The sequence below is a fragment of the Dromaius novaehollandiae genome, chromosome W, assembly GCF_036370855.1.
Source record: "Dromaius novaehollandiae isolate bDroNov1 chromosome W, bDroNov1.hap1, whole genome shotgun sequence".
Taxonomy (NCBI): domain Eukaryota; kingdom Metazoa; phylum Chordata; class Aves; order Casuariiformes; family Dromaiidae; genus Dromaius; species Dromaius novaehollandiae.
Window position 1 is genome coordinate 45,542,847 of NC_088130.1, and position 22,328 is coordinate 45,565,174.

Consider the following 22,328-nt stretch of genomic DNA (forward strand, 5'->3'; position numbering starts at 1 on the left):
CCATACAGTTACTTGTTTTTAGAGTGCTTTTCAAATGCTTGTCAGTCAGCAGAATTTCACTGAACTGGTGGCTCCTTTATGAAGGGATTATGCAGAGAACTCAAGGCTTTAACACTGTCTAGATTGGTGGATTTGTAAGCCTGATAGAACTACATGCCTCTTTTAGAGCTTCTGTTGAAGTGTTCTTGCTTGTGTAGTTTTCATTTAGTATATTGATCAAGCACTTTTTGTTTCTTGAGAAGTGTTCACATTATAAGTATCTAGAATGCTACCACATTTTCCAGGTTACCATGATATGCAAATCATCTGCCTCTTTCTAACTTGGGTAGTAATAAAATGTATTTCACTATGTATAATACTTTAAAAAGACTTCTATGAATAATTGCATTTGCAGAAACAGCATCTTCTAGTTTGATTTTAATACAGAATTTTCCAAGTACTGTGTGGAAAAATTGTTAGTGTAGCTGGAGAAGATAGAGATTAGCATAAAAAATTGCAAAGTCGATGAGGCCTGTATAAACTGCAGGTAAGAGCAGGCTGTGTTGGAAGGAGAATTGTAGAATCAGAGTGAAGGAAGTCTGTTAGCGTAGTTCCTCAAGAGTCAATCTCTGAATTGATCTTCTTCATGTTAGTATATAGTCACAATAAAGGTAGAACCCGTTGAGGACAAAGTTGGGAGACTTCTTTATTACAAAGAATTGAAATGTCATATCATACTCTAAGAACTGGATAATCCTAGATACTAACATTGTAGAAACAGAATGAAATTACAAATTGCAAAGTGCAGCATGTGATAACTAATTTAGAAAAAATATGCCAGTATAAATGGGTTCATCAATTAGAAATAATGAAGCAGTGGAAATACCTGGAGATACTACTTGAATACAGAGTGATGATGTACATGCATATGCTGTACCATACAGTAGCAGCTGAGATACCTGAGTTAACTCTAAATTTGCCTGTTCTGATAATGGAAATGACAGTCAAATTGCCATGGCACTGGCCAAAATAATTAATAATTTCTGAGAATTTTTCTGACCAGTTACAGTTTATTCTTCTGCCAGTGCTGGTCTTTAGCTTAAATAGCTCTTCTTCCTCCTGGTCTTTATTTTCTCTGATTTACTTATGGAAAAGTCCTATGCCTGCTCAGCTTTCATTTTGTTGGAAAAAGCAAGCCAAGATAGGCTCTGTGTTCACCTGATTGTCCTGGTAACCCTTCTCTGTAGCTGCTCCACTTCCCACTTGTTTCTTCAATAGAGGTAACCAAAATTACATGCGTTATTGCAGAAGAAAAGCTAGTGCCATGGACAGTAGTGAGAATATGTCTTTGTCTGCTGAATGTACCTCTTGGATTAAACCTTAAGGAGCCATAATAGATATCATGTAGCCCCTGACTCTAGACAGGTCTATACTGCTGCCTATTCCTCTTCCTTGCACCTATACAGCAAGCATCTGTTGCATTATGAAGGTTTGGGTTCAAGATTTCCCAAAGCCACCAAAGCCATATTCTCTCCTGCTAGACGTGCTGCAGCCTGTCTTCTGCTTTGTGAGGCTGTTAGGTGCAGCTGATACCTGGTCTGCCAAACAGGTGTACCATGCACATAGGATTCGGGGATACATAGTCATTTTGTTTAGAGGGAACGTCTATTTGTGAAGAGAAAGAAACGATGCTAGAAGGTAATGTGGAAAATGTTGTTAGAGGATTATATAGCTTATGAAGTGATTTACTTGGAATTACCTGTAGCTTTGGGGAGGAATAGCTGGTCTGCTGCTATTTGATTCTTTTGAATCTTTGTGGATGTTATTTAGTGGGTAGAACGTCATAAAACTGTGGGAGTTGGCTTGAATTTTAAGAAGAGAGTCCTCTTTCTAATGTTTCACTTAATTTTTTTTTTACCATTTTAACAAATTCTGTTTAAAAAAAATAAACCAAATATTAGTATTTGCTTTTTTTCATATATAGGTTGTTTAAAGAATACTCCAGTCACATGCTAAAAACTGCTTAAAAATATGGCCAAGTGAATGATAGTGTCTTAAATTTTCGTAAAAGACCAATTATAAGATCTCGATTTATGTAGAAAAATTAGATATTATAATTTGCCACTGATGCATCTCCATACGCGGAAGGAAAATATTAAAAATTACAGTGTGATGAAGGATCTGGGCAGCTGAGGTGCAGTAGGAGGAGCTGCTTTAGTTGTGAACTAGGGCATGTAACTTTGCAGATGTAGATACCTGGAATTTGAACAATGTCTGTGAAGTCTGAATTGCAGATTGTTAGTTGTAACCACTTTTTTTTTTTAATCTGACAGTGGAAACTGTTAGGCCTATTGTTACCTATATTTAAAAAAAAAAAAAAAAAAAAAAAAAAAAAAAAAAAAACAGAAGAAAAGCTTAACCACAAACTACATATAGAGCTTTATTTTCCTGATCTGTACCTCTTAAATTCCATCTGTTATTGTCCTGGGTTTTGTTTGAAGGGAACAATGAAAACTTTCCCATTGAGGTAGACCAGAGTCTATTTTTGTGGACTGTTTGCCAAGTCTTGTTCTCATGACAGTAAACAGAAACATTAAATCACAGTGAGAGCTCTTTTGTAATTCTCTAAGTATGTAAAATAGTTTGGACAAATGGAAGTGAATGACTGGACACTTAAATTCCAACAAGTCCCTTCTTCCAGGAGTAGGCTTCAGTAACTCGTGTACTCTTTTTCCCTTTAGAAGTGGATGCTTCTAAGGATTCAACTTTAGGTTTTATTTTAAACAGTAAATGTTCTGTGATATTTTTGTAAACAAAATCATTTTCCATCAAAGTACTGTTTTTATATATATATATATATATTTTTTTTTTTGCAGTTTCATAATTCTAAGAGTACACTACTTCTTTCCTGTATATTGAGCATGGTCAGTCAAAGATATACTTGATTCCAATGACTTTGAGGATTTAAGCACATCCTGGAAGCCATGACTGTCATTTAAATTTGCCTGAGTTGGAGGCATCAGCAAAAATAAGAATTCTATTAAATTCTATTCAAAAGGCATGGTTAGCTATCTCTAGCAAATTGATCTCCTTCCTGTAAAAAATGAATAGTGATATTGGTAAAGATGCAATGTAATAGTTTTCAGAAAAGTATATTTCACTGTGGTAGCTTTCCATGTATCTTTTTTTCACTCTTTTTGTTTCGGACAGGTTTTTGGAAAGGCTAACTAGCAAACTAATTTTCAAATTTAAAATAATTTGAATTTGAGGAATTTAAATAATAGCTTGATAATAGTACATGCTGTGTTCTGGGAAACATTAAGATCTGTCCATGGTCCCATAAATTGGGAAATTTTGAAGATTTATTTAAATGTATTTGAATTGTTAGTTTTAAAAACAGTTTAGGAATGTTTTTGCATTCTTCACTTCCAGTGCTCAAATTGGCAAACTAAAATTGACAGTACAAATGACCATTGTATTTTCTTTCCTTTAATGCTACCTAAAATATTTGTATAATACTCTCTTGTTCAAAAGGGTTTTTTTTAACTTTTGATTGAAGTATTAAAAAAAACCCAACCTATTTTAAGTGGTTATTGTTCTTAAAACAACAACAACAACAACAACAAAGTTTTAAGCACCTCAAGTAAAAGATGAGGTGCATTCTATCGACAAAACTTCTGGTGATAGTTAGGCTTCTAATACTGCAATGAGAAACTATTAGAAAATTATTCATTAATAATAATAACCTACTTTGGTTTTAGTAGCAAAATTCCAGATAACTTCCTTTGAAATTACGTAATTAGAACCTAATTTACTTTTATACTGTTTTTCCTGGCTAATGACTAGGTAATCTATTTCAAAGAGTAGGAAGAAGGGCAAAATCCAGCATTTGAAGAGGCTTTTTTGTTTGAGTGAGTGTGCATCATTGAGGTTTAGTTCCTGTTTACTCAAAGAAAGATGATGATCAGATAGTTACAGTCAGTTGAAGACAACTCACTACAGGTTAGAAAATCAAAACCAAAATTCTTTCTCAGGGCAAACCATTTAGCTGCCTTTTTTTTCCTCCTATGGATAGGAAGATAAAAGCTGGGTATTCCTTTAAAAAGGTTGAAGTGTTGGCCTTTAAAAAGATTAAAGTGCTGGAAAAATTGCTTTAATAGGAAAGGCTTTAGTTGAAAAATAATAGAAAAATGACATTTCATAGGAGACAATATTACTGTTAAATATTTATGAGAACAGTGTTGGTTCAACAGGTTGTCTACGTATTTTTGAATATTTAGTCTTGGAAAACAAAAAGTTTATTATGATAGTGGTAAACTTTCATCATGGGGGAAACATGCTTCTTCTAGTGGCTGGAGTTTTTTATATAGTCTAGCACACTAATCATGCGTGATCCTCTTAACTTCATTTTCTGTAATGTATCATGTAATATCATGACCTGACTATAATTGACTCTTGATACCTGGTTGGATGAAGGAATACTTACGTTCCACAAGTTGCTAGATAGGAGTAGGAACTTGCCTATCGTCATTGGCAGAGTGCTTCTTGTTTCCCATAAAACCACTTAAGAATTCTTTAAAATGATTTTCTGCTGCTTTTGAAGATGCACATTCATATTCACACTTCAAGGCTGGAGTGTTTTTTCTGATTTTTACTCACCTTGTGAGATTTCTCAGAGAGTAACAGTGATGAATTAAAGTGAATGTTTGAATTGGAGAACAGTCAGTATTCACGTGAGGTTTATTAAAACATGACTTTGTGTTTTATCAGAACAACAGCAGATGACTTAAAAAACTGGGTAATAGAAAATTTAATAATAGCTATTAATAGGTATTGCAAGGGATGAGTAATAGGGATTTTTACCGTGAACTGCAAGTTAGTCAGTTTGTAAATGACAGCAGATGAGAATGACCATAGTCTTATTAGCTGGTAGCACTGTGATTGAGCCAGCAGTGCAACAGGGTGCTACAGCAGCAGATGCCCTCCAGGCTGGCAAACCAGGTGTCACTGTGCAGGGCACTTGCAAGATTTACTTCCACACCTTTCTGGTCACCCCAGAAAGATTAGTTCTAACTGGAACAGGCACAGAGAAGGGCTACTCCGATGATCCCAGTAACTGTGAGTTTATTTTACAAAAGGAGCTGCAGAATCACAGAAGAGCTGGTGTTGGCCGGGACCCCTGGGGATCATCTGGGCCAACCCTCACCCTGCTGAATCAGGGTCAGCTAGGGCAGGTTGCCCAGCCCAGTTAAGGTTGCTTGGGCAAGTAAAATGAAGGCTAAATTGATACATAATTAATCTCCACAAATATGCTAATGGCAATAAGTACCAGTCAAGAAGAGCCATGTGTGTTGATGCGGAGTGTTGGCACGAGAACGAGTGGAATTATCTGATTGTGAATACATTTGGAAATATGGAAGAAAACTTATGGCAGTTACGAATGAGGATGTGGAACAGCCTTCCAATAGGAATATCAAACTCTACGTTTTGTGGAAGCTTAATGTTTTAATTTTGTTTTTACAAATGCAGCACAACTATAACAACATGGAAATTATTTTAAAAATTCACTTTGTGAAATCAGTTAATTTTAGTTAGGTTGTCTGAAAGTGTTCTGTGATGGTCGAGAGCTGGACAGGATGACCCTTGGTTCTGTGTTCCATATTTCTCTATTTTTCTATTAACTTTGTCATGAGTTCTCTTAGCATGTGTGTTTATAGCTCGTCAGAGGCTTTCTGTGTTAATCCATGTATCTCTATTATCTTTGCGTTGGTTTACAGATGTCATTTTTTGCCATAGAACTGTTAAGAAAGCTAAGTTGCTGTTGAAGTTCTTTGCTTAATATGAATGAGATAACAAAGACCTTAATCTGTCTAGCCTTAATTTAGCTAACAGTGTTTAAATTACTTGCTTGAGTTAATGCAGGAAGTGGAGGCACAGCAGGAAATTGAACTCGGATCTCCCAACTTCTAGTTCTTTGTCCAACTGCAAAATATTTCTTTCCTGTAATTACATTCTTGCTTTAGAAGTTCTCCATGCTTCTTTCACTGTGTTGACCGGTCTGAGATTTTTTACATTCTTATCTTTCCTACCAAGGATACAGCAAGTTACTAGTACAGACTAGATGGCAACTCTTATCATTCTTGAAGACTGAAAATACTCAATGTTAAATTTTTAACAAAGCATGTTGAAGCTTTCCGCATAGTGCAGATGTTAGAGTTTTGACATGTATGTAATATCTCGCACAAAGATTTAATACAAAAATGGTTTAAATTAAAGGTCCTCTCCTCTTTTTTCTCTTTGCCCCTCTCTTTCTCAGCTATTATATGGCTAGGTTATCTGGCTGAGGGCCATATAACAGAAGTAATTTCCCATTGCTATTGCGCTTGAACTGAACACAGTGTTGTTGTAACCCTAAAAAAGACGAGTTAGCTGGCAGCATCTGTAATGTACGCTTGCGGGGCTTTCTATGCTTTGGTTGTTGGACAGCACCTTTATCCAGCAGACAGACCGTGGTGCAACCGAAAGAAATTTTGAGCTACTGTAACTTGATTAGTTCATACTTTTAAAAATATCCAGTTTACATCTCTATGCAGTCTGTATACAGAATCTGTGGACTTAAATTTGGGAACATCGTGTTTAAAGAAAAAATGCATACTTGTTTAAATCCGGGTGAATTTCACAGCTAACTGAGAAAGCACAAGTTCTTGGTTGTGGCAGAAGGTTGAATGACATTGAATTAATTTGATGAAAAAGTATTTTTTTGCTATAGTATATCTTTTTACAATGAGAAAATCCTTTAAAAATGCTAAATACTAGGATTCCCTGCCTGGCAGATTAACATTGTCTCTCTTTTATGGAAAAAAAATGGAAGGTTTAAGAGAATCAGTCCTTTTATCCTTCTGGAAACTAGCCTCTAATTGGCTACAAGTGGGCCTTCATTATGTCACTTACTATTTTGGTCACAACTAGTAACTTAGTAAGGATGCAGAGTAATAGACTGACATAATAATATGTCTTGGTGTCACTGTGGCCTGAAACATATAAATGATATAACACTTAAGGACTTATTGATCCTTTTGGGCTGATAACTTATATACATAAAATGCATTCAGTAAATATGCCATGAAGTAGAAGCAGTTTTAAAAATGGAAATTAGAAGAATTGATTCACAGGTCTTCCGTCTATCAGTCTTACATGGAAAGAAGCGTAGTTCAGAGAACTTTTTCCATAGTGTTTAATTAAGCTGTGAAATCCCTGTCAATGGACGATGATGCAGATGCTAAAAGCTTGCACGCCATCAAAAAGGGGTTGAACAGATTCATGTAGTAACATCCAGTAAGACTATGTAATATAAAAGGCAGCACTGTGACTTAAGAACTCTTGAGCTGCAAGTTTTGCTAGAGGCTGGAGAAGCATTTTGGGGAAATATCACTGCACTGCCTACTTTGTTTTATCTTCCTTCCAGAAATTTGCTGTTATCCTTTGTCTTAAACAGGATATTGAGTAAGATTGATCTTTGGTCTGATTCAGTACAGATATTTTTCTGTTTTAATACAGTTATATTTAAGCATTCATGATAAAAACACTTAGGAAACCTATCTCTGGCATAATTACAGATACAGCTTTACTCTTTGAAGAAACCACCATAATGTAAAAATCTATTAGCAAATATTTTTAAAAATACATAGTTAACTAGGTACTTTATTTCTCCTTGGTAGACTTCCCTTTCTAATGATTGAATGTCTGTAATAGAGAAACTGGATCCCCTTTCAGCAGACTGACAAGGTAGATCAATTTAGAATTACTTTCATCCTTCACATAGGAGAAAGTCTGAGATTTATTTTTTGAGAAGGGAGAGAGAATTTGAGTGTGGCCGTAACTCTTTTCCCCCTAGCAGGTCTTAGAGATGCATAGCTTTGAATTCCCTGCAAAGTGAGACACCACGTAAGATCCCCTTGTAGATCAGTATTTCTTGAATATGATCCAAATTTCCAGCTGTACTCAGCAGCTAGATCTTGTTTGGCTGAAACGCGTGCTTGCCTTTGAGAAAGAGAATGATTTGAGTTCGCTTCTGTTGTTTCTTGTGTCACTTTTCTGTGTCAGACATATGATGCAAAAAAGTGCTAAAATATGTATAAATTTTAATCTAGATCTTTTTTCACCTATGAAAAACTCTAGAAACAGTGAGACTATATGTTCTCATTATCCAGAACTTGAATTTTCTGAGTATTTTTCCTTTCAAGCTGCAGTACTGGAGGTTATGAGATTTTTGGAGGAAAGAAATGAAAAAAGTAGTATAAAAGCCTGTGGTAGGCAGATGTTCTGCTTTATGCCTATATCCTATGCCTATATAATATAGGCATATAAAATATGATTAAAAAGCATCCATTTATCCCTTCACCTAAACTTTTCTATTTGTTCAGAAATTCCTCAGTTAAATTATTATTTCAAGAGGATCACTGCATGTAATTTTGCTTGTTCCCACCCCTTCTCACTTTTTTCCCCACAAATTTGGCTTTAATAACAGTTTTAATTATCATTTTCTAGATGCTGTTAGCAAAGCAACTTTTAGACTTTTTGGTTGAAGATAAGAAAATACTAATTTCATTTTATTTCTTCAGAGAATCAAGTACTAGAGTAAAAGGGTGATGGGGATATTTCATGCTGTACTTACTATATGGCTTGATAGTCACAAAGAGTAATCCAATGCCTTGGATTCTGCTACTATCATATGTAAAATACAACAAGTATTAGAGATGCATGAAACTGTGGCTGATCAAAAACTGTTTTGTTTCCTTGTTGTGTGTAATTTTATCATGTTATGTTTAGTGTACCAGACTCCTGATATCCCAGAACTGTGTGTTTATTTTCCTTTTCTCTTTACTTTTAGATGCAAAGTCTGAAAGGTGGTACAGAAGCCATAGCCCATTTGGACCAGTTAGAAGCTGATTATTATGATCTACAGCTTCAATTATATGAAGTGCAGTTTGAGATCTTGAAATGTGAAGAGCTGCTGCTGACAGCACAACTTGAAAGCATCAGAAGACTGATGTCAGGTACTTTATGCATAATAACTAACCTGTAATCTCTAAAAGATAATTCTCTTCGTAAGATTCCAGTAAAGTCTGTGGGAATGAAATGAGAACAGTTTCTTTACCATATGAAGAGCTGAATCTTTTAACATAAGTACTGTTAAATTAAAATCTGCATCAGGTCATATACATATAGATAAAGAAGTTTTGGTCTGGTTCTCATTGTCTGGAAATAAGCATGTAAGATACTATGTAAAATTTGAAAAAACAAGTTTAGGGAGAAAAAAAGTCTTAATTATTGGACTTGTCTCGTTAAAAATTTGCATTGGTACTACTCTTGTTCTTGAAGTTATCGATTCTCAGAAGGAATTCCTGCAAATCAGAATCCTTCAGCTAAACTTTGAAGCTTGTTGCATCGCTGTCTTACTGGTTAGAGCAGTGATGCAAACCTTATGGTTTCAGAATATTGTATCATTTGTACTCACAGACTGTGGAAATGGTACAGGCAAATTGTAGTGTTTTGGAATCCTGTTCTGTCCTTTGGACCTTTCTACACTTAATGTTTTTAGTCATATAAGCTCTGTGTTAATGTTTAGTTCACAGTACTTACATAGAAAACTTTTGTTGAGGTTAGAAAAGTCACTTAAGAGCAGAGGCCTGAAACTAGGTTTTCATTGTGAGTTGCCTCTGGGGAAAGAGAAAACATAGGCATCATGGAGCCTTCTCTCCCACTCACTGTTGTGTGCATCTCCTCCTTTCATGCTTGTCATCTCATGGCAGCAACATTATTTATATGTAAGGAAGCAGAGGATTGAAAACTTTGTAAGTGACTTTAAAGAAATGTGGCAGCTTTGACCTTGTGCCTCTGTGGGCAGCTAGTTACTGCTTAATAGACGGATAGTTGTTTGCACTTGGGAAATGATACACTTAATTTTGATATTGAAATCACTATACAGTTTGCTTACATGCAGACTGAAGGAAATCCCTTGAGGAGGAGGCTGAGAAGAAAGGAAATGTGGATCAAAATCCTTACCTTGTTGAGGTAGTAATAGCAAAACCTAAGGGCCCTCAGAGACTTAGCTTGCTCTAAGAACAGCACAGGTCATTATGAGTTGTCGCTTATGTTTTCCCCAGAAATCTCAAAAAAACCTCCACAGCCTGACCCAAAATGAAATAAAATCCCCATTCAACTAACCAGCCAACCCTCTCCTTCCCTGATGGCAACTTAATCATTCACTATTCTGGTTACTTTTGCTGTTTTAAATTTGTAAAGTATTCTTTAAAAAATCTTTTAAGGTTTTTTTTATTTTTTTTATTAAAGGCAGCTGTTCATGTTAGAAGTAGTAACTGTTTTTAACAACTCTCAGGTATACCCATAGGACAGAAAATGAAAAATGCCTTTCTTAACTTTGTGGGAACTTTGTTCGAAGGATGAAATTCTCCCTTTGGAATTTACTCAGGCGAGGTGGGGATAGAACAATTGTGAAAAATGTTACATTTAAATGGCCACATCTGGTGAAAACTATTCTGTATCTAGTCTGAGTGAAGGCATATTTCAAAAATATGTGGTGTTTCCTACTGAGTCAGAGAGAAGTATTGGCTTGCATCTTCTGTTGTTCTTCCTTTTCAAAGTGTGGTTACAATCAGTATAGCACTAGCCTTTTAATTGAACACATTTGTATGACTTGGAATATATGCATTTTGGAGATTTCTAGAAGCTGTTGCTATTGTTTTCTCATCAACTGTGTTGGCTCTGCAGTGATTTATCAGAGTTTTAGATTCTGTTCTAATCTGTGCAAAATCAGCAGAAGAGCAGGATGAAGTCCCAGCAGAGCATCTTTGGAGAGCAGGATCTGATTTGACTGCCAGTTTGAATTTCCAGGTTGTGAGTTAGGAGTAGGAGAAGATTTTCTTGCAAGTTCAGCACGTGGGATCTGAAAAGTACTGAATGATAATGAACTGTAGTATTATAAACTGCAGTATCTTGCTGTCATTAATCAAACACCTGCACTTAAATTCTCAAAAGGTAAACTTATTAGGTTAGAGTTTTAAAGGGTCTTATCCTATCCATACAAACTATCCGTGCATCCTTGTAGGATGGATTTTTGGTGTTTGCAGTGCTATCAACAGAGAACATGATAGGTGGTTTGTATTTTGTTTGGCTCTTTTTGATTTAGGTGTTTTGTTTGGTTGTGTTTTTTTTTTCTTTTCTTTTGAACAAATGCAGATGTCGTGGACCTTAACTAAATTGGAATTATTTTATTTGGTTTATTTTAAGTGTTCAAGTTATTAGCAGTTTAAGCAGTTGCCAAATTTATATTAATTTTAAAAGCTCAAAAGCTGTTTGTGGAAGACTTTGAGTTTTTTGATGGAGGATGAAGTAGAATTGCCAAGCTTTCTCAGACATTCGGGTGTTTATAAGCCCCATTTAACATTATGGTTTAGAACTGCAATATTTGACTGGTCTGTAGCTGAGCTGTTAGGGTTTCGTTTGTATCCTAATTATGTAGGTTTGCGGAGGGGGGAGGGAGGTTGATTTTTGTTTTGTTTTTTACTCACTGATGTCTCCAAGTGGGCTGTAGAGACTTGGTTGTTTAACTATGGATGAAATTGTTGTTGTTGTTTTTGTTGTTTTTAAAGTCGAATGCTCAAGTGAAGACGCAAGTAGGTTTGTTTGTATTAGTTTTTATTTAGGATTAATATACTGCTGTTCCTCCTCTTCTGGTAACATCGTGTCTTCTGCAGAGCTGAAAGTAGCATGATAAAATCTGAATTCTGTTCTATTCTGTGATTCTGTGAATTTTGGTTGCAGCAAAGACATTATGTACAAATAACATGCATGATGACAACTTTTAAACTGGATAGCGTTCTGAAAAAATCCCTGCCTCTCTCTCCAAATTATCTAGTAGCAGGAGTAGGAGAAAGCTGAATGAAACAGAAGTTACAGAAAGGCAGTTGATTCAGGAGAAATGAGAAGGTTTGGTGGTGCTGCAAAGTGGACACTCGACAATCACGCCAGCCCTGTCCGCCTGTTAAGCCGGCAATAATACGTATCCCTCTCGGTGTGTTACAATGCATATCCTACTCTGTACGCTAGTGAAATAGGGAACAAGAAGCCTTTGCTTCTCCTTCATCCCAGCATTCTGCGAGGATTTATAATTCTCATTCTTTTCCCTCTTGGCAAGAGATGAGAAGCCAACATTAGAGATGAGCTCAATGTTATACCGAATGCTTCACTCAGGAGGCCAGAAAGCCTGAATGTTGATAACAGTGTTAGTAATGACCTCCTTTTCAGGCATGCAATGCTTTGAAGGATGGCCTCGAAGTTACCCTCCCACTGCTGCCTCTGAGCAGAAGCAGTAACTGAGAGGTCAAAAACCTCTTAACAGAGAATTTTTAGTGTTGTTGTGTTGTCTAACCTCCCCTTTCATGAAATTAATAGTAGTTTGTGATAGAGGAATCTCATGCCAAAGGCTTTACGAGGAGCCTGTATGTCCTGAACCTTGTAGTGAAGACCAGAGAGTATTACGGTGCGTCACAGGTAACTTATGCTAGTTAAGAAACCCAAAGATATGCGTGGGCATTGTGTCGAAGTTAGGCTGCAGACCCGAACATGCATTTACAGTTGCTTTTTTTTTTTTTTTTTTTTTAAATACTCTGAGCTTACCTGAATAACAGGCTATGCTTCATTAGTATTGATTTCTGTTCTTATAAACTTAAAAGCCTTACAGGCTTTGCTCTTTAGCGCTGTCATTCTGACCTTTTGTTTTTGCTCTTCCTCTCAAATGACTATAGAGTTCTTCTACATTAAATCTTGCTACTTGGTGGGGGGGGGGGGGGGAGGGTTGTTGTTGAACAAAACAGAATGTTAATCAAATACAAACTATTGATTTGACTTTTTGTTGCTGACATTTTTAAAACAGAGAAGAAAGATGAAGTGGTATATTATGACACTTATGAAAGTATGGAAGCCATGCTTGAAAAAGAGGATATGGTAACATCTGTACATCTGCAAAAAGAGGAACTGCAGAAATTACAACAAAAAATCCGCCAGCTGGAAGCAAGGCGTGGACGTATTTCAGCCAAGAAAGCCTACCTCAGAAATAAAAAGGTACTTTAAATTGCAAAATTCTAGCATAATTAGCAAATTTAGTGAAACTTTGAAAGATTGCATTTCAGATGCAGCTTCTGAGTCTCTCAGAATTTTTATGGTTTATATTTGCTACTTACTTAAAGTTGTTCTACACTGTTACTAGACAAATACAATGGCACATTTTTATCAAACTGACATATTTAAGATTCAGTATATCTTTTTAGCTTTAAGGGAACCTTTAATCAGAACCGCAGGAGCAGAACAGGAAAGGAAATCAGCAGTTACTCTTTTCTATTAATCAGAATACTTTCATGTGGAGATTTTAGCATGTTTTTACAGAGAGCAGATTTATCTCTTGTTTTTTAATTTGAAGAGAATCTTTAAGGATATTGCCTTAATGAGTTACTTATTTTCATTCTCTCATCTCTTCCTTTTAACTTATGTATTGTGCCATTGATCCTCTGCTTTTCTGTATTCATCAACTATACATTAAATCCAATATATAGTCCTGATTTGTAAAACTAGGTAGTGTTTTTAAGTTACTTTGTGCTATTTACTATTAGTGCAGAAAATTGTTGTAAAGTGGCTAATGTTTTGAAATTGTATATCAAGTGTAGGTAAATATGTTCATTCCTTTTTCCAGAACAATTTGTTTATTGTTCCCTAGCAGTTTGCAATTACATCAGTATGCATTATTAATGAGCAAGGAAGCTTAATGAATATAATATATCAAAATTTTGAGATGTCAGTGCAATACTTTTTTAAAAATATGTTTTCACCTAGTGCTGTACAGTATAAAGCTATACAGAAATCTCCATTAAGACCCCATTCTAAATTAGGACCAGGGCATGGGATGGTTGTATATTCCCAATCATGTCACATGATGGGGGAGGTGCCACCTCTATAAAGAGTTTCGGTAGGCTCAGGGTAAAGATCGGTCCTCTCATTCGTAACTGATACATCTGTATCTAAATCTGAAGTGTAACAGAGGAAATAAAGCAATAGCTAGAAGCTGGTGGTTGTTCCGCACTTACTTAGGGAGAAGTTGAGAAGCGACCTGAAGCAGGAATAGAGATTTTTTTTTAGCATGACGACTTATCTGTATAATTAACTAGTCACCTTCTACTGGTTCATTTGTTTTAAGGTTCTACTATGATAAAATACCTTCTTCAAGCTGAAGGAATTGCTTGTTCTATGCTCTATGACTAGGTGCAGCATGCCTACTTGTGCACTGAAACACGAAGCAGGGTGTATGTGGTAGCATTGCTCATCTGGTTCTGCGTCTAGGTGTAATATAGTCATGTCTGCCTGACGTTATGCTGAAATAGTGTGGCTATACTGCTTTCAGGACCTGAGGCAGTTTGTCCGTGTGAAACTTTACTGCTGACGGTGGACATGACAGCACTCTGAACTAGTTCCAGCTTTCTGTACTAACTTCATTGCCCGGTGTAGAAATACCTTCAACTGAGTGCTGTAGTCAGATGCTTAGCTTTCAGCTACCAAAAAAACCACAGATTAGAATAAAGCGCATTTGAATTTGCAAGAGGAAATTGAAGATTTTTGATATGAGCAAGAAGAATAGGCAGAATCAGTTGTTCTGTGCCATTTTACAGTACTTGTTGGGGAGAAAAGAACACAGCTGTTTTTATGAACATTTATGTTGAATAGGTATTTACTGTAGCTGCTCTTACGATTGCTGAATGCATCTCTGAGTCCTGCTAAACTTACTAGTAATTACCTGGAAAATCAAGTCTCTTGTGTCTTCGATTCAAGATACAATGCTTGCTTATGTTTGAATTGCTATTGTAGTGATATTGCAAATCATGTTGTTAATGAGCATTACTTATAGTGCCTGTTGTGTGTAGCTGTACTTTACAAACCTGTGAGGAAGCAAGGTTCTTGTTCGAACGAGTTTGCAGTTTAATTTACGCATGCAGAGCAACGATGCAGGTGGGATGCAAAAGTGGAATCTAGATGGTGAGAAGGAGTGAGTCGGTGACTGAGCGCTAAGCGGAAGAAGAATGGGTTGTTGAGGTGGATTTGGAAAGTACGAATGCTGTGTGGTAAATCTCTTTCTTGAAAGTGTGTCTGTCTCTCATGATTAAGAAACATTTATTGGTGAACTGAGAGTCTAAGAGTCTATTCAGTGCTTTTCAGATTGTGTTCCTGAAGATGCTTGATTCAGCAAAGTGTCTTAAAACATGACTGTGAACAAGTGTTTTTGTTTTGGTTGGTGGGGTTTTGGTACCTTTCTTTTTTTTTTTTTTTTTTAATCTTGACAGGTCTGTAATCAAAAACAAAATAGCAAGCTGTGCATTAAGTGGTGTGTACCACAATGTTGTGATATATGTGGGAATATAGACGTTATAGCTGTTGCTTACTAGCTTTTTGGTGACTGAAGGTACCATTAAGAGTCCTTTCTGGCAGCAGATACTGTGATTAACAAAACAATAGGAAGCAATTCTCTTAATATCAGTTTTTATTTTTTGGAAAAGGCTGTTTCATCATCCAAGTATTTGAAAATCTTGTCTGTGAGTGAAAGGGGATCAATTACTATGTGTAGAATAAGGCTTTAGGTAGTATAAAGCCTATATACTTCTGTGACCACAATTTCTTTTCATTCTGTTTTTTAGAAATTTTCCCCTTTCTTTCTGTCTGATGCTTTTTTAATACTGCTGTCAAATAATCGTAACAAACTTTTTTTTATTTAGAAACTTTGGCTAAAGATCTTTTGTTAGAGCCCTCATTCAGTTGTGATTTTGAGCTACTGAGCCAGCGCTGCTTAAGTTTATGGTTTTACCGAGGTTGATGTTCTATCTGCTGTTTTGCTGTACTAACATGGGCATAGACTTTCTTCTCTCGTAATTTCTTACACAAAACATATCTGCATTTGTTGAGCAATCATTTCCTGATGCTCCTTTGTGTTGATGCTAGTGAGCTAGTTACTCAAAAATCGGATTTTAAGTTGTCTCATTATCTATTGTTATCCCAGTCCACCCCCTGCTGGCTGCACAGTAGTATCAATTCAGGTATGGTATGAAACAGCTGTTCTCTTAGGGAGCTAGATAGCAAAGAGACCAGGTGAAGAAGACATTGCAGAAGATGTCTAGAAAAATATTTCTGAAATTGAATTATTGTATGTACAGGAAAACTGTTCCTTACCGTAAGTGGACAGGGAAAAGCAACTGCTTGGTGAAGCTGTTTGCATTATGTTCATAGTGCGTGCTTTGGCCTAGGGAGCTTCCTGATGTGCTGTTGTGTCGCGTTAACATGTCACCTTTGATTCTTTACAAGCATGCAGTTTAAAGAATAGCTCATGCCAAAGCAGGTGATTAAAAGAGAGATGAGCAGTGGTTCTTGGTGCTCTCTGAATTCTGTACCGTTGGTCAGCGTCCTGACTGACCTGCGGCTCCAGCCAGACGCGATGCTCCAGCTGAAGCTTTACCAGTGCTGAGTAGAACAGGAGCACTGCTGGAGATGTGTTGCAGGCCACATACACCCAATCATGATGCTTTGGTTTTTGCCAGTGTGAGACTGTTCATTTTTTATGGTCAGCTTGTCATCCGCCTTAATCCTCCAGATCATTTCGTTCGTGCTGAAGCCTGGCTGTTTGTTCTTCATCCTCTATTTGCAGTCATTTATTCTTGTCTATGATTAGAACCCTGCGTGTGTCCCTATGAAATTGCAGCCTTTTTTAGACCATTTCTGTAATTACTAAAGATGATTCAGAATGCTAATCCTGTGCTGTAACATTTTCAGCCCCTCCTAGTTTTTTGCTTTATTTCAAGTCATAGAGACCTAATTACATTAAAGTAGGTCATTTCTTTCTTAGTATAAAGTCAGTACCAAATATGTTTTGGTCCATTTTATCCTCTTTCTTTACATACTTAAAATATCTAGCATTATTGTTCTTAAGCAGAAAGATTTGAATATTGATGCTAACCAGAAAATGTTTCAGAAAGTTGTACCCCCTAAAGGATTTGTGAGAGTATATTATTGTAATGTGCATATTAAAGTTTCTCTCATACTGTTTTTCTTTTCTTTAGTCTTGCCAAAGTGTCAAAAAACCCTCCAAACCTAAAACATGATCTTCCTTATTATTTTACAATACTGTTTTAATAAAACTTAGCACGTAAATAGGGAATAAACTGTGAAGATAGAAGTATCACGAAAAGTCTTCAGCATCTCTATAACATTCTGAAGTTATTGCTGTATCTTTGAAATGCAGATATCAGGTAATTTGTACTCTTACGGTTAAAAATTTAATGGATTAACTTTTCCAGTTGTATTGATTAACTCTTCATCAGTATCAACCCCACTATGCGAAACGAAACAAAACAAAACACCGACAATACTCTTTAGCTATATATTTACCTCCGATGAAGCTGGGAATAGTATTTCCTCAGAAACCTGTATTCTTGTCAGAGCATTACCTGTATACTGTAGCAAAATTGATGCTCTTACTGTTTAGGAATATTTTGAGGTGCTGTATTTCTTGGGTATACAGGAACCCCGTCTACCTCTTACGTAACCACATTGTGCCCACAGGCAGCTAGTAGGAGAACAGAGCTTTTTTTGCAGCTCCATAAAGGTTAACGCTGGGCTGCTTTGTCCCTCCCCACCTTGACGGCCTGTCTTTCTGGCACCACGGCAGTACCACGTGTGGGGGCTGATGCCCCCAGGTGCCCGCGTAACCCCGGGGCTGTGCAGCTGGGTGGGAGCCCCCGGGGCAGCGCTCTCCCCGCCGTGCTCACGCTGCGCGCCGCTGCCTGGCGCGGCCCCCTCCTGCGCAGCTCCGGTGCCTGGTCCCAGCTGCGCCTCTGACCGCGTTCGGGCCCGATTGCACTGCCTGTGCTGTCCGACTTCCCGGCCTGCAGTACTGCCCTGGGCACTGTCCCTCTCTTGGCTGCTCTAAATTCTTGCAGGTGCCTTTTCTTCACAGCTGGTGCTTCATGCAGTGCAGATTTCTTTTATAATCTGCCTGAAGTTCGGGTGTCATGCCTCATCTTGTCACCTGTTGTAACTTGTCCTGTTTCCTTTTCAGTTTGTTGTCCTTATTCTCAGGCAACATAATAAATGCTTGCTTTTAAACTTGACATTTCAGACGTGAATTCTGCATAATAAGGGAACCTGTTTGTTATATTATAACAATTATTATTGTATTATTATAACAATTTTATCAATGTTTGTACTTACAGATTGGTTGTACATGCAAAAGATGAACTGACACTTGTAAATGGGAAGCTGCCTAGTTGCATAAACAGAAATACATAGTGTATTTGAGAGTTAGTTACTGTTATCCACGTATGCTAATACATGGAACTGCACATGGATTTTATGATCCCCCAACTATCTGACAAATCATCATGTCTTGCCACTTCTCTACTGGTATTGTAGAACAGACTTGTCAAGCACTGCTACTTGCATATATTCTTTTGGCAGTTAAAAGTAGTAGGTTTGGGTTTTTGTCTCAATTTTGTTTACGTTTTATGGTTTTATTTGTAAATTAAATTAGTTTGTTTGAACAGTTGTCTGAGATTAGTTTTGTAACTTTTATTTTTCTAATTCTTAGTGCTGTTTGCTAAATATTACATTTAATACTGTAAATTGATATTTGAAATGTATATTTTATAGATAACATTTTATGTCTCTGCAGGAGATCTGTATCGCAAAGCATAATGAAAAGATCCAGCAGCGTCACCAGAGCGAGGAGCAGTACAGAATGCACCATACTGTGCAGCTAGTAAGTTTGAGCTCTCTGCTAGTGAGGTTAGCCTTTAGCTAATTGCTTGTACTCCTCATTATACTTTCATTAGCAGTTTTCAGTGATAGCTGTTCTAAACAGATGAAGTGTATCCTTGTCCTTTGGACCATGGACTTCTGTACCATGTTATACTGGCAAGAGGAAGTATATAGTTGTGTTAGGATGACATCGAACCTAAACAAATAAAACAGTTCATTAGTAGCAGGTTCGCAGTCTAAGTGATTACTGTTAGGCTAAAGGTGCATGCAGGGCTTGTTAACATTTGCACATAAATGATTCTGGACACCTCAGTACAGTATCAGATATGCTGAAATGAGTAAAGAAACCTTACATATTTATTTTTGCATTGTAATAAGATTGTTCATTATTTTTCTTTCACTTGCTTTTTACAAAAAAAAAAAAATCATTTGAATTGTGTGAAGTATGTAGTTCCAAACATGTGCTCCATGATTCTCTGAGCAGTCTCATCACAGAAAGTAAGCTAGTTAGTCCAACTGTTGTGTTGTACGTAGTAGACTTTATCATAGAGAATACTCAAATTCTGGGCTAGGTCTTGAGATAGTATCAATATTTAATAATGATGACTTTGTCAAAGATGCATTGAAATGCAAGTCTTTTTAATGCAGGCTCCAATTAGATCAGTGAAAGTGATTCTGTTTCATTCTTATACATTTTTAACATTGATATATTTGTCCAGGGAGTCAGCTGCATAATTTATTTTATGAGAAGGCTACTAGTGAAAGACAACACAAACTGGCATACTCTTGCAGGAACTTGGAACAATAAAGCAAAGACTTTGGTATATGGATTGCAGTTCATTTATCAGTTTTAAGAATAAGACTTGCTGATGCTGAGGATCTTTTTCTTGCTTCTCAGACACTACTCTTTCTTTCTTTAATTATTTATTTCACGGACTTGACAATTTATATTATATTAAGAACCTTATGCTATTTTAAATCTTTTTTCTGTTAATAATTTGACTGAAATTTTCTACTATTATTTAAAATAGGTTTTCCGCCACTTGCATTCATGAAAAATTTTGAAAACATAACCTCAAAGGTGTCCAAACCTGAAACCAGATAAGAATTGCAAATTCACCATTCTTATATTAAAAAAAAAAAACAAAAAAAACTCAAGTTCAAGCCTTTGTTTCAGGAAAAGTTCGACTTGATTGCATATTAAACATTCAGGTGTGCTGGTAGGAGAACTACCCATCTTTCTTCTTGCTGCAACTTTTTCTTTGTGCTTCCTTTGTAACTTTTTAGCCCCATTGTGGTTTTTTGTTTTTTTGGTTTTTTTTAACCACATGCTTCTAGTCCTTGCCTCCTTTTTCTGTTTCTTGTCCTTTTTCAGCCATGTCCTCCTCTTCCTCTCCCTAAAGCCTTTATACTTACCCCCTTTGAAAGTGCAGAAATTGGACCTTTATAAGGATACCAGGCAAGTCACTGGCTTATGAAAATGGTAGGCAGGCACTGCTTTTATTTTGGCTAGCTGAGCATGAAAGTTCACAGAGGTGATCTGAACTGTTAGTGATCAAGATCAGCCTTTAATAGTAACACTTAATGCTATGAGACTTGTAAGAATTAACACTGCTCTTTCTGCTTAGAAAGTTTTCTTTACAGTCATCTGTTCTATCATTTTGTTACTTTCCCATTTGATAACTTCTGAACATACAAATCCATTAACTTTCCTTTTGATAGCTAGTGTCCACTTTCAATAAATCTGACTGACAAGTAGTGTTTCATTTCAAAGATGTAGGAACTTTGCTTAAGTTTTGTGAAAATGGATGACTACTTAAAGGAGGTGGATCCAAATGTGTGTTTTCACTGAGGTAAGATCCCCAGAGGAGAAAACCATGTAACTGTTTTGGCTGTGAGGAAGAGCTTCAAACCTTTATTTAGAGAAGATTACAGAAAATCAGGCTGGATTAAATAATGATATGTTAGGTTCATTAAATACAAAATTTTAGTTTACTATTATAACAGTTATAATAATTTACTTCAAAGAATTTGCTAAATATTAGCTTCAGAATTTTGCGACACAGAGTTCTGTGGGTTCTTGCACTATGAAAATACTAATATTACTTATTTTAAATGTGCAGCCTTGCAATTATTATCCTTTTGTTCCTGGTATGAGGGAAAATGAACACTGGTTTGCTCTCTGGCTAATTTATACCATTTTAGTTTATACTGTTTTTCAGGATAATAATCTATCATGTCTTTTAAGGTAAAAGGTTCCAGTGTTTTTCAGTCTTTCTTTATTGAGTGTCATGTTTCTTCAAGGTTATAAAATACAAAATACATAATAGCTATTTTCTTTTAAGGGGAAAACAAAGGCAAAGCTGCAAAGTTCAGAAATATGTTTGTTAGAGAAGAGATTGTTAGATAGTTTCTAACAATTAGAAGAAGAGTTATTTTAATGCAGTTTTTTATGTTAAACATAGCACTGGATGTAGTGTCCAACATGTTTTCCATGTATTTTTTTCAGAAGAGAGATCAACTACAAGATGAAGAGGAAAGAAAGAGTTCCTGGGTTAGTCAGGAGCGACAGAAAACACTGGACAGACTTCGCACATTTAAACAGGTAACAGAAGAAGGGTTATTCTTTCTGCTATTTTCTTTTGAAGAGGAAAATTTCACTGCATTCCAGGAGCATACAGAGTAACTGAATAATTAAATGTTCTTCAGAAAATTTACAGAAGAATATGGCATTGGTGGCAGTGAAGTTCTCTGGCCATTGCCTTCCCAATGCTGTGATAAGCTTCTGTTTGCTGTCATGTATACGCATTGTGACCAGGCATTTCTAACAGAAGTGTAATCCAAGTGATACTTCACACAAAGAGTGTTATCATTTGGCATATACCCACCCGCTCCCACTGATTTTTAGAACACTTGCCAGTTCCTGGCCCTCCCTATTACAATCTAAGTATCAGAAAAGGAATAGAAGATGGAGAGGAGGGGAGGCAATGAGGAGAGGGATGAAACTGTATTCATTGGTGAAGACAATTTTTGTTTGTGTTGAATATGTAATAAAGTACTGGTATGAGAAGTTTGATTACTGGGAAGTTGTGTTGCTCAGCAAAACACTATTTAAATACTTACTCTTTGTAAGGCTTTTGAATTGCGTAGCCTCTGTACATTAAAGCAAGGTTACTTATTACAACCAGTACGTGTTAAGGAACTTATTTTATATATGAATATGTTTGTATTGATATGAATTCTATTGCTTTGGGCTTGCCACAGTGTTTAAAATGTTTTAGACCTGACTTTCAGAAACAGTTTTTACTTTTGCATAAAAATGGCTATGGATGAAACGGTAATTTGAAAAGACAGGCTGCAAATTTAGGAACTAAACTAAAAACACTTTGGAAATTCTCAAAATGTTTGATATTTTCAAGAGATACCTTCTTAAGTAGCAAGATTCACATCGAAGACCAGCGTATCAGCAGGTTAGGAAGGAC

General features: G+C 36.4%; 1 protein-coding gene across 1 annotated transcript in view; it reads left to right on the forward strand.

Annotated features, from left to right (window-relative positions):
• The window catches only part of LOC135324427 (junction-mediating and -regulatory protein-like), a 71,097-nt gene that overhangs the window by 36,165 nt on the left and 12,604 nt on the right, over positions 1 to 22,328 (forward strand). Inside the window, exons 5-8 of the mRNA XM_064500719.1 lie at positions 8,870 to 9,035; positions 12,935 to 13,122; positions 18,761 to 18,847; positions 21,356 to 21,451. Coding sequence (XP_064356789.1) covers positions 8,870 to 9,035; positions 12,935 to 13,122; positions 18,761 to 18,847; positions 21,356 to 21,451 — 537 coding nt within the window. The remainder of the gene's footprint in view (positions 1 to 8,869; positions 9,036 to 12,934; positions 13,123 to 18,760; positions 18,848 to 21,355; positions 21,452 to 22,328) is intronic.